The 12,299-nt window shown below is 42.3% G+C and overlaps 1 protein-coding gene across 1 annotated transcript in view; it reads left to right on the forward strand.

Moving 5' to 3' along the window:
* nrxn3a (neurexin 3a) overlaps positions 1-12,299 on the forward strand; it is a gene marked incomplete at both ends in the record, with an annotated part of 301,509 nt that overhangs the window by 177,495 nt on the left and 111,715 nt on the right. Inside the window, 2 exon segments of the mRNA XM_080750273.1 lie at positions 2,200-2,390; positions 3,401-3,574. Of these exon segments, the coding sequence (XP_080606399.1) occupies positions 2,200-2,390; positions 3,401-3,574 (365 nt within the window).

The following is a 12,299-nucleotide window of genomic DNA, read 5'->3' on the forward strand; positions in this document are numbered from 1 at the left end:
AATGGCCCTGTATAGAAAGTCAACGGGAGCCCAACTTGATATGGATATTTCTATGGGTAATTTTCAAAATAAAGTTTGGTACCCAAGGCTAAAATCCATCGTTAGGTCCTAAAGAAGCTTCAAAAAAAGTTTGGTGCTTTTATCAGCTTCGTTTCGATAATGTCAATTACCAGGATTAAGCAACCACACTACACACTTAAAGGACAACTCTGTTTTTTTACAACAAGGGTTCATATTTTAGATTAGAGATTAGAGAAAAGAAAAGATGAGAGTTAAAATGTTTTCATTTCCATCTTTCTATCGTTTTAGTGATTTTAACCAATTGGCTAAATATGTGTTTTTAGACGCAATCTTTCATGGGCAGATGTGACCTATGGGGGCTGGTGTAAATAGCAACAAAGAAATTGCCGGCTTATTGTGTCTAAAAAGACATAGCCAATTGTACGCATGCCCCCAACCACTGAAATTAAAATACTAAAATCGCTAAAACAATAGAAAGCTTTTCTTTTCTCTAATTACAATCTAAAATATGAACCCTTGTTGTAAAAAAACAAAGTTGTCCTTTAACACTGGACTGGACTCACACTTCTTTGTTTCTTTACAACAAGGCTTCATATCATAAGTGGCTAAATGTGTATTTCTTACTGAAGTTGGAGGTAAAGGCATGTGTTTGTGGGGAGCACTGCCTTTTGGCCCGGCCCTCCACAATACTGTTATTTTCTGTTGTTCATGTGGCCCCATGGAAAATAATAATTGGCCACCCCAGTTCTACAGTAAACCAAAAGGACCAGAATCTTGTCTTTGGCAGTGTGGATTATTATTAACTTTGTGTTTGTATATTTATGTAACAGCTGGGCTTCGAACCCGAGCCTCCCACGTTCAAGTCTGATATCTTAACCATTACCCCAAAGGGATATCTTTATGGACTGAGGGAGTTAGTAGACTTTTGACGCCATCAGGCTGAGGCTGTGAATCACTCTGCTACATGTATATTTGTAGGCCTATATATTTTTGTGTATATCTCTAGGTATATCCACTATGTGTTTGACCTAAGGGTAAATTGTATATATGTGTGGCGGAGAGAGTCGCAACCCCAGCCTGAAGCCTCAAAACTCTATTATCTCCCTTGTTCCATAAAGATATCCCTTTGGACTAATGGTTAAGATATTGGACTTTCACGCGGGAGACCCGGGTTCGAGGCCGGGAGGGGAGTTTCGGGTTACTTCTTTGTATATATATATATATATATATATATATATATATATATATATATATATATATATGTGTGTATATATTTCCAGGTATATCCACTATGTGTTTGACCTTGGGAACGGCCCTAACCTCATCATATTGTATAAATTTTTGTATATATTTTATATTATGTGTGTATATATTTATTATATATATTTGTATATATTTATATATTTATATGTATATATATTACAGGTACATCCACTATGTCTTTGACCTTGGGAACGGCCCTAACCTCATCATATTGTATATATTTGTATATATTTATATATTTATATATTTATTTATTTATATATTTATAAGTATATATATTTCCAGGTACATCCACTATGTCTTTGACCTTGGGAACGGGCCTAACCTCATCATATTGTATATATTTATTATATATTTATTATATATATTTATATATATGTGTATATATATATATTTCCAGGTACATCCACTATGTATTTGACCTTGGGAACGGCCCTAAGGGTATATTGTATATATGTTTATATATATATGTTCTATATTTCCAGGTACATCCACTATGTATTTGACCTTGGGAACGGCCCTAACCTCATCATATTGTATATATTTATATATATATGTATATATATTTCCAGGTACATCCACTATGTATTTGACCTTGGGAACGGCCCTAAGGGTATATTGTATATATGTTTATATATATATGTTCTATATTTCCAGGTACATCCACTATGTATTTGACCTTGGGAACGGCCCTAACCTCATCATATTGTATATATTTATATATATATGTATATATATTTCCAGGTACATCCACTATGTATTTGACCTTGGGAACGGCCCTAAGGGTATATTGTATATATGTTTATATATATATGTTCTATATTTCCAGGTACATCCACTATGTATTTGACCTTGGGAACGGCCCTAAGGGTATATTGTATATATGTTTATATATATATGTATATATATTTCCAGGTACATCCACTACGTCTTTGACCTTGGGAACGGGCCTAACCTCATCAAAGGGAAGAGTGATCGCGCTCTGAACGACAACCAGTGGCACAACGTGGTGATCACCCGCGACAACAGCAACACCCACACCCTCAAGGTGGACGCCACGGCAACCAGCCAGAGCATCAACGGAGCCAAGAACCTGGACCTCAAAGGTACAAGTTACACCCCTTATAGAACCTGTACACATTACACATTAACACACATTAACACCATTAGAACCATAAGAACCTGGACCTCAAAGGTACAAGTTACACCCCTTATAGAACCTGGACCTGAAAGGTACAAGTTACACCCATAACAACCTGGACCTCAAAGGTACTCATTAACACCATTATAACCATTATAACCTGGACCTGAAAGGTACACATTAACACCATTATAGAACCTGGACCTGAAAGGTACACATTAACACCATTATAGAACCTGGACCTCAAAGGTACAAGTTATACCCATTATAGAACAACCAGGGCAGGAATTTCATGAAGGCCATGGCTGCCGTTGCCCCCATAGACTGTATAAAAGATATGGACAAAGCGAAGCCATTGGTTTCTATGCAGCGCAAATGACGCATTTTGGGTCATTGGCATGGGTGTTGCCATCATAGATTGTAAAAGCACCAGAGGATGCTATTGGCTGCCAACGGTCACGTGCAACCGCAGGGATAATAACGGCGTTTCACTTGGATTCCAAATTCCAACATCATGGTTTTGCCTCGGTAAAGGTAAGCAATGCTCAGTAGTAATATCCTAATAATTGGTGGTGGGTTAAACCATTTTTTAATTCTCATTACACATGAAAGTATGTATATTTTTGGCCACAGACACACGGTGATGTTGAAGTTGAATGATTCATTCGTTTTTGGAGAAAAAAAAGGAAACACTGCTGTTATGTCCTCTCCTCACCACTAGGGGAGCTGTTCATCATTGTGTTATATCTCTTCCTACCACTGGGGGAGCTGTTCATCATTGTGTTATATCTCTTCCTACCACTAGGGGACCTGTTCATCACTGTGTTATATCTCTTCCTACCACAAGGGGACCTGTTCATCACTGTGTTATATCTCTTCCTACCACTAGGGGACCTGTTCATCAGTGTGTTATGTCTTCTCCTCTCCACTAGGGGACCTGTTCATCAGTGTGTTATGTCTTCTCCTCTCCACTAGGGGACCTGTTCATCGCGGGCCTGGGTCCAGGGATGTACGGCAGCCTCCCCAAGCTGGTGGCGTCCAGAGAAGGCTTCCAGGGCTGCCTGGCGTCGGTGGACCTGAACGGTCGTCTGCCGGACCTGCTGAGCGACGCGTTGTTCCGCAGCGGGCAGATCGAGCGTGGATGTGAAGGTACGCCGTCGCTCAAAACCATGTCGGACGCCGACCCGGCCGGCCGCTACGCCAACAGCAACAAAGACGTGCGCGTCGGCGGCTCCAAAGGCGGCGGCCGCGGCGGCTCCGCCTCCAGGTTCAACAACGTGTTCAGCAAGGCCGTGGTCAACGCCAGCGGGCTCCTCCCCCTGCTCAATGCCAACGGGAGCGCCGTGGCCCTGAGGCCTCCGGGTGGCGCTGTCGCCACCGTCCTAGTAACTGTGCTGGCGGCGTCGCTCGCCCACCACTAGTTGGCACTCCTCCCCCTGTAGCTACCCTCTCTATAGATACCCTATACCTCTCTATACATTTTCTATAGCTACCCTACCCTATACTATGCCCATTGCCGTGGGCATGGTTTTCTGCTGGCACAAAAGAAATCATTCATTATTTTTTTTCCCATAGAGATTTACAAAAATATAACATATGTATTGCCCAGGATTTGAACTCGGGTCTCCCACGTGAAAGTCCAACATCTTAACCATTGATCCAAAGGGATATCCTTAAGGACTGAGGCAGTGAATCATTGTGTTACCCATATAATACAATCATAGTATCCATAGTATCATATATCATATCATATCATATCATAGTATCCATAGTATCATAATCATAGTATCCATAGATTATCTGGATCAAAGGTTTTATGGTGGATCCTGGATGGCTTGATACTAGGCTTGAAGTAATTTATATAAATATTTGTAAAAAAATAATAGTAATAATAATAATAAAGAAAAGAAAAAAGAAGAATGGACAATGTTTTAGTGGCACCAGAATACCTCCCCTATACCTCCCCTCTCCCTACTGCATATCTCCGCTGTGGCCTCAACAAACTCAAAAGGGTTTATCTATTTTCAAACTCTTGAGTCGCTTGTGGCGAGCTACCCTATACCTCCCATATACCTCTCCTATAGCTACCCTATACTTTCCATATACCTCTCCTATAGCTACCCTATAGCTACCCTCTACCTCAGTGGTTCTCAAACATTGTAATGTCAAGGACCCCCAAATCCACGTGTGTTCGGCCGTGAACCCCAATCTGGGGGCGGCCATAGCCGAATGGTTAGGGAGCCGCCTGGGGAACCAGAGCCCCTGGTTGTCCCAGGTTCCATTCCATAGCTGAATGGTTAGGGAGCCCGCCTGGGGAACCAGAGCCCCTGGTTGTCCCAGGTTCCATTCCATAGCTGAATGGTTAGGGAGCCCGCCTGGGGAACCAGAGCCCCTGGTTGTCCCAGGTTCCATTCCATAGCCGAATGGTTAGGGAGCCCGCCTGGGGAACCAGAGCCCCTGGTTGTCCCAGGTTCCATTCCATAGCTGAATGGTTAGGGAGCCCGCCTGGGGAACCAGAGCCCCTGGTTGTCCCAGGTTCCATTCCATAGCTGAATGGTTAGGGAGCCCTGGGGGAACCAGAGCCCCTGGTTGTCCCAGGTTCCATTCCATAGCTGAATGGTTAGGGAGCCCGCCTGGGGAACCAGAGCCCCTGGTTGTCCCAGGTTCCATTCCATAGCTGAATGGTTAGGGAGCCCTGGGGGAACCAGAGCCCCTGGTTGTCCCAGGTTCCATTCCATAGCTGAATGGTTAGGGAGCCCGCCTGGGGAACCAGAGCCCCTGGTTGTCCCAGGTTCCATTCCATAGCCGAATGGTTAGGGAGCCCGCCTGGGGAACCAGAGCCCCTGGTTGTCCCAGGTTCCATTCCATAGCTGAATGGTTAGGGAGCCCGCCTGGGGAACCAGAGCCCCTGGTTGTCCCAGGTTCCATTCCATAGCTGAATGGTTAGGGAGCCCTGGGGGAACCAGAGCCCCTGGTTGTCCCAGGTTCCATTCCATAGCTGAATGGTTAGGGAGCCCGCCTGGGGAACCAGAGCCCCTGGTTGTCCCAGGTTCCATTCCATAGCTGAATGGTTAGGGAGCCCTGGGGGAACCAGAGCCCCTGGTTGTCCCAGGTTCCATTCCATAGCTGAATGGTTAGGGAGCCCGCCTGGGGAACCAGAGCCCCTGGTTGTCCCAGGTTCCATTCCATAGCCGAATGGTTAGGGAGCCCGCCTGGGGAACCAGAGCCCCTGGTTGTCCCAGGTTCCATTCCATAGCTGAATGGTTAGGGAGCCCTGGGGGAACCAGAGCCCCTGGTTGTCCCAGGTTCCATTCCATAGCTGAATGGTTAGGGAGCCCTGGGGGAACCAGAGCCCCTGGTTGTCCCAGGTTCCATTCCATAGCTGAATGGTTAGGGAGCCCGCCTGGGGAACCAGAGCCCCTGGTTGTCCCAGGTTCCATTCCAGGCCAGGGTAGCAATGTGGATGTGTGTCCCTGAGCAAGACTCTTACGCGTTCCTTGTGGGCAGAGAATCAGCTGGGTTGGGCTGAAAATACTGAATTTACCTCGCGGGAGGAGTAGGTAACTATTATTATCTGAAAGTATGTGTTTTTAAAAAGTATTCAAACTTTCTGAAAACGTTTAAAAAAAAAGCTTACAACAATTATAGATGGCAATTTCTTATTTTTCTTTTCTATAAACCTAAGCATAAAATATATAATAATATAATATATAAAATAGTGTTCCTCGTTGTATTCGTTGCGGACCCCCTAAAACCTCCTTAGGGACCCCTAGGGGTTCAGGGACCCTACTGTGAGAACCACTGCTGTTTCTTATTGGCCACATTGGTCAGCTGACACCCCCCCCCACCCCCCCCCCCCCCCACCCCCATCCAACCACAAACACCGCCAGGAGCTCCAGTCTATGTTGTCATTTTGATGTCATTTATTTGTTTATTTGTTTATTTGTTTATATTGATTTCAGATCTTAGTGGATGATGATTGTGACTAGATGATAGGCTCTGTGCATAGCTGTAGTCCCAGGTTTCTTCCACAAGGTGGCAGCGTACTTTGTTTCCTGTCCCCAGGTCATTGTTTTCCCCCATAGCTTAGGTGGCTCTGTGGCAGATTAAAACGAGAAACACACAACACCGACGCAGCCACGCCTCTACCATTGAAACCCTATAGAGTAGTGAAGTGTGACGTAATTTACACATCCTACCTGGTTCGCAGTTTTCTTCCCCCATTCTGAATTCCCATAGACCTTTTTCATATGGCGTCATATAAGAACTGTGTTCCAAACATAAACAAATGATCTCAGCAGTTTGACTCATATGGATATGAAGAATCAACTGATGGTGAGAAAACACTAATGTTACTGTCACCCAATTAGTTACATTTTCACCAGAAACAGACTGTATCAAATATGAGTGACTGACTATCATAAACCATACAGAGCCTCCTCCCTGACAATATCACAGAGAACGTTTGTTTATTTTTGGACCACAATGCTTCTATGAGAGGATTTTAAGATGACTCAATGTTATTCTCCATAGAGAAATTACTTCATTGGAACCGGGGGATGAGCGAATCACGTCATGACTTCCTTACTCTATGCTCAACAGCATTAACAGACAGACAGACAGACAGACAGACAGACAGACAGACAGACAGACTACCAGCATCCACAAAACAAACACATTGCCAAAATGTTCCCGTTTGTTTTGTGTCATCATGAGAGTCATTCCTTTACACCTGGGCCACAGAGGGGCGGGGCCACAGAAAGGGGGGAGGGGTCATGTCCTTATGCACCAGCAGCCACTTCCATTGTGAATGTTTAATAATTATTAATAATGTTTACCATTGATTCTACTGCTTGTTCTTTAGTTTAATTAGTTATGAGGAGGAGGTGATGTTTGCTTAATGTCTGTTTAGTTTAATTAGTTATGAGGAGGAGGTGATGTTTGCTTAATGTCTGTTTAGTTTAATTAGTTATGAGGAGGAGGTGATGTTTGCTTAATGTCTGTTTAGTTTAGTTTAGTTGTGAGGAGGAGGTGATGTTCGCTTAATGTCTGCATGGAAATCACTGTCTTTTGTTGTTATTTTGCTCCTTTCTGTTATTTTGTGTGAATGTTTTATTGCATTTTATTAATATGTTTTGCACACACATTTCAATCATTTTTTCAGTTGAACAGTTGAGTGTATTTGTTTTTTCTCTTATTTTCAGTCAAAGCTCAAAAGGACACTTTGGATTGGTCTGAGGTTTGGGATGTTCATAAAACATCATCATTCTCTGTTAGAAATGTTATTCTCAGCTGTTCAGCTGCTATGGCCGTCCTACACTATATAGGAGCTTGTAGCCCTTGAGAGCTTGTAGATCAGCTGTTTTTCACCAGAGAGATTTTGTTTAAGAGGGGAAAAAACAAAGGGGGCCAAACACAGACCCCTGATGGACCCCCAGTCAGAGTGGTGCATTATAACTTCATTATAATTCTTTATAACTTCATTATAATTCATTATAAATGCACATACTTATAATGTATTATAGACCCAACCTTAATGTACAGTAGTTCAGACTGCAATTACCTCTCTCTGTCAATAGAGGGAGAGAGGGAGTTTGCATGTTCTCCCTGTGTCCCCTAGGGTAGATACCCTCACTAAAAAACATGCAGTAATCCTGGTCTCTATACTGGCCAGCCGGGGCGCCTGATGGAGGGGAAAGGAACTGGTTGGAATAACGTGTTCCTTCCATGCGCTACGTCCAACCGGGGAAACTCCCCCCCTGACAGGTGATAAGAAGCAGCCTGCTCACTCCTCATGCACTGAAGGAAGCATGAGCTCAGTTCAGGGCTCTGCCCAGGTTGGCAGAGGGAGAGCAGAGCCCAGGATTACAGCTAAGGCAACTGGCACTGGGTGAAAATATGATTACAAAGATTGTGGGATAAAAATGTAGAAAAGAGACCCACACAGGTGGAAACCTCTTCTATTGAACATAATACATTTAAATAAATGACGCAATTTATTTAGAATGGGTACACATTATTGTGTATCATTATTTTATGCTTTAACTATTGAAAAATAGCAGATATACAAGCTGCGAGCTTGTAGATCTGCTATTTTTTAAAAATCGTGAAAAGTGTTTATAAGTGTCTTTTGAATCCTAAGGTTTTTTGAAAAACCTGTGTTTCTATGTCAGCAATCTGGCCAGCCATCATCAAAGAAAAGGTCCTTTTCACTTCAACTGGAGCTCAGTTAGTCTGTTCTTGAGAGACTACTATGTCAGTGGTTCTCAAACCTTTTCATGTCAAAATGATATTTATTTGGCCACGTACCCCCATCTCAAAATATCTAGTTCCAGGGACCACCCCCAGAAGCAAAATTTGAGTTACAAACGTTCGCTTTAAAAAATACATTATATTCAAAGATTTGCACACATTTTCACAAAAATAGCAGATCTACAAGCTCGCAGCGCGGCACTCGGTGCCGCGCTGTGAGCTTGCAGTTCTGCTATTTTTCAATAGCTAAAGCATTCAATAATTCTAGGCCTGAATGGGTTAAGAATAAACTCCACATTGTTCCTTCTCTCCACTGTCCTAACCTGAACAGATCTGTTCTCCACATTAATGTAACATAATATCATTATGTACATAAATATCATTCATTCTACGGGACAAAGACGAATGTTTTATGATTTATTTATTTTTCCAAAATAAAACTCATGAATCACATTCCATTGGTCTGGTGTGCAGTGTCATGTTGGTGTCATATTAATTTATTCATGTTTTGCTTTAATTAATTCTACATGATTATGTTTCCGATTCGATACTCGCCCATGTGTGTGATCTTGCGACATCCGTCATGATTGATTGATTGATTGACTGGTCAATCAGTCAATCAATAAGCAAGATTGGAGCAACACATGCTTCCATGCTTCTCATTACAAGCTCTCATTACGTAAATGTACTGTCTTCAGCATAAACATCATTAATGCTATAAATGTTATGTATTTATCACAATATAGAGCTGTTTAACACTGTTACTGAACACACACTCTATAGCAATGATTACTGTCACAATATGGAGATATTTAACACTGTTACTGAACACTCTATAGCAATGATTACTGTCACAATATAGAGCTATTTAACACTGTTACTGAACACTCTATAGCAATGATTACTGTCACGATATAGAGCTATTTAACACTGTTACTGAACACTATAGCAATGATTACTGTCACAATATAGAGCTATTTAACACTGTTACTGAACACTCTATAGCAATGATTACTGTCACAATATAGAGCTATTTAACACTGTTACTGAACAAACACTCTATAGCAATGATTACTGTCACAATATAGAGCTGTTTAACACTGTTACTGAACAAACACTCTATAGCAATGATTACTGTCACAATATAGAGCTATTTAACACTGTTACTGAACAAACACTCTATACTGTCACAACATAGAGCTATTTAACACTGTTACTGAACAAACACTCTATAGCAATGATTACTGTCACAATATAGAGCTGTTTAACACTGTTACTGAACACACACTCTATAGCAATGATTACTGTCACAATATAGAGCTATTTAACACTGTTACTGAACACTCTATAGCAATGATTACTGTCACAATATAGAGCTGTTTAACACTGTTACTGAACACACACTCTATAGCAATGATTACTGTCACAATATGGAGCTATTTAACACTGTTACTGAACACTCTATAGCAATGATTACTGTCACAATATAGAGCTATTTAACACTGTTACTGAACACTCTATAGCAATGATTACTGTCACAATATGGAGCTATTTAACACTGTTACTGAACAAACACTCTATAGCTATGATTACTGTCACACTATAGAGCTATTTCCACCAGGCTTTTAATGGGTTAATTCATGATCATGAGTGATTTAAATGTGAGCTTGACCCATTATGTGATTGATTGATTGATTGATTGATTGATTGATTACTTTAACAACAGTTTGGAGACAGAAAAGCACAGGACAGCCAAATGACGTCATGATGATGTCATGATAACGTCCTCCGGTGACGTTCAGAACAAGGCCAGATCACAGCCCATATATGGGGATGATCTATACGTCATTACCAGGACGTCATATGGACTATAGGATTATTGTTATTGTTAGTTGAAATATGAGCTTGTAAGGTTATTATTCTGAGACATATCAGACTAGTTATGATATTTATCTGTCCTCGATTGGACCCTCTCTGATTAATCCAGGATGTCCGTTTTGGTGGACAGGATTTATGTAGGTTGAAATCAGGTGATATTCTAGGCCAGATCTGACTAGTCATGGTTTGACTTGATCTGGACCCAATGGAGACGTCACTGATTGGTCCAGGTCCTGAGCGTGCTTGCTGGGTAGAGTTTAATACAAGGTCTGTTAGGAGGATTTAAACCCACCACTATGGCTGCTTTCCATTGGGGTCCTTTGTAGTCAGTGTTTAACACATGCTTCTGTAACACACACACACACACACACACACACACACACACACACACACACACACACACACACACACACACACACACACACACACACACACACACACACACACACACACACACACACACACACACACAGCCCTGATAACAAAGAGACTCCGACAGCAGTGGCTTCTCTTTGAACCCAGAGCAGAATCACAGAAGACTTCAAGATATTCTTTGATTTGTTTTTGTTTTTCAGTTTATTTTCTATTTGACATCAAGAGTTGTGTTGGCTTCACAACATGACAATAACAACCTCTCACCAACCAGCGGTTCTGGGCTTCACCCAACCTTCAATAACCTTTCATTGTTCATATTTTATTTATCACAAATAACTTTGTTTCATCCATGGCACCCCAGCATCAGCCTTGCGTGGCCAGACAACATCACCCTGCTGCCTTGTGTTAGCCAAGCAGACAGAGTGGGACTGACTAGGGAAGTGGAAGGGCCTTAATTATTTCATACTTTAGCTATTGAAAAATAGCAGATATACAAGCTCACAGCGCGGCACCGAGTGCCGCGCTGCGAGCTTGTAGATCTGCTATTTTTGAAAAGTCGTGAAAATGTGTGCAAATCTTTGAATATATGTATTTTTTGAGCAAACATTTGTAACCCAAATTTGACTTCTGGGCGGTCCCTGGAACTAAATAGTTTGAGATGGGGGTCCGTGGCCAAATAATTTCTGGGGTCCTTCACATGAAATATTTGAGCACCACTGACATAGAAACATAGGTTTTTCCAAAAACTAAATATTCAAAGACTTTTTCACGATTTTTCAAAAATAGCAGATTACAAGTTCACAGCGTGGCACTCATTGCCGCAATGTGAGCTTGTATATCTGCAATTTTTCAATGGTTAAACCCCCTCCCCTATGAAGAACGTAATTTGGTCATTGTACATTCATCCACACGTTTACAACGTCCCATCATGCATTGCGCTGAAGCTGCATGTGCGGCAGTTCCGGTGTCGTAGACTCGCAGCCAAGACTGATCTACAAGCTCACAACGGTTGCAATCTGTGACGCGGCGTGAGCTTGTATGTCTGCTGTACTCCGGAAGTGTCCCACAGATAATGCTACAGTAAATTCTGGGGGAAACGGGAGGATAGAACCTTACATTCACCTCATATTACGTTAGGTAAATGTGTCAATCATTCCCCCTAAGACAGGGGAAGTGAGTGGAGGAGGGGGAAAGTGGGTGGAGGTGGGTGAAAGTTAATAATTTAAATTTCGGAATGGTGGTGTTTCGGAATGGTGGTGTTTCGGAATGGTGGGGTTTCGGAATGGAGGCCCGTCCCCCCTTAGGGTCACCTCATATTACGTCATTCCCCCTAAGACAGGGGTTCCCAAAGTGTTTTGTCTCAGGTCAC

The sequence above is a fragment of the Nannobrachium achirus genome, assembly GCF_963921795.1.
Source record: "Nannobrachium achirus genome assembly, chromosome: 20".
Taxonomy (NCBI): Eukaryota; Metazoa; Chordata; class Actinopteri; order Myctophiformes; family Myctophidae; genus Nannobrachium; species Nannobrachium achirus.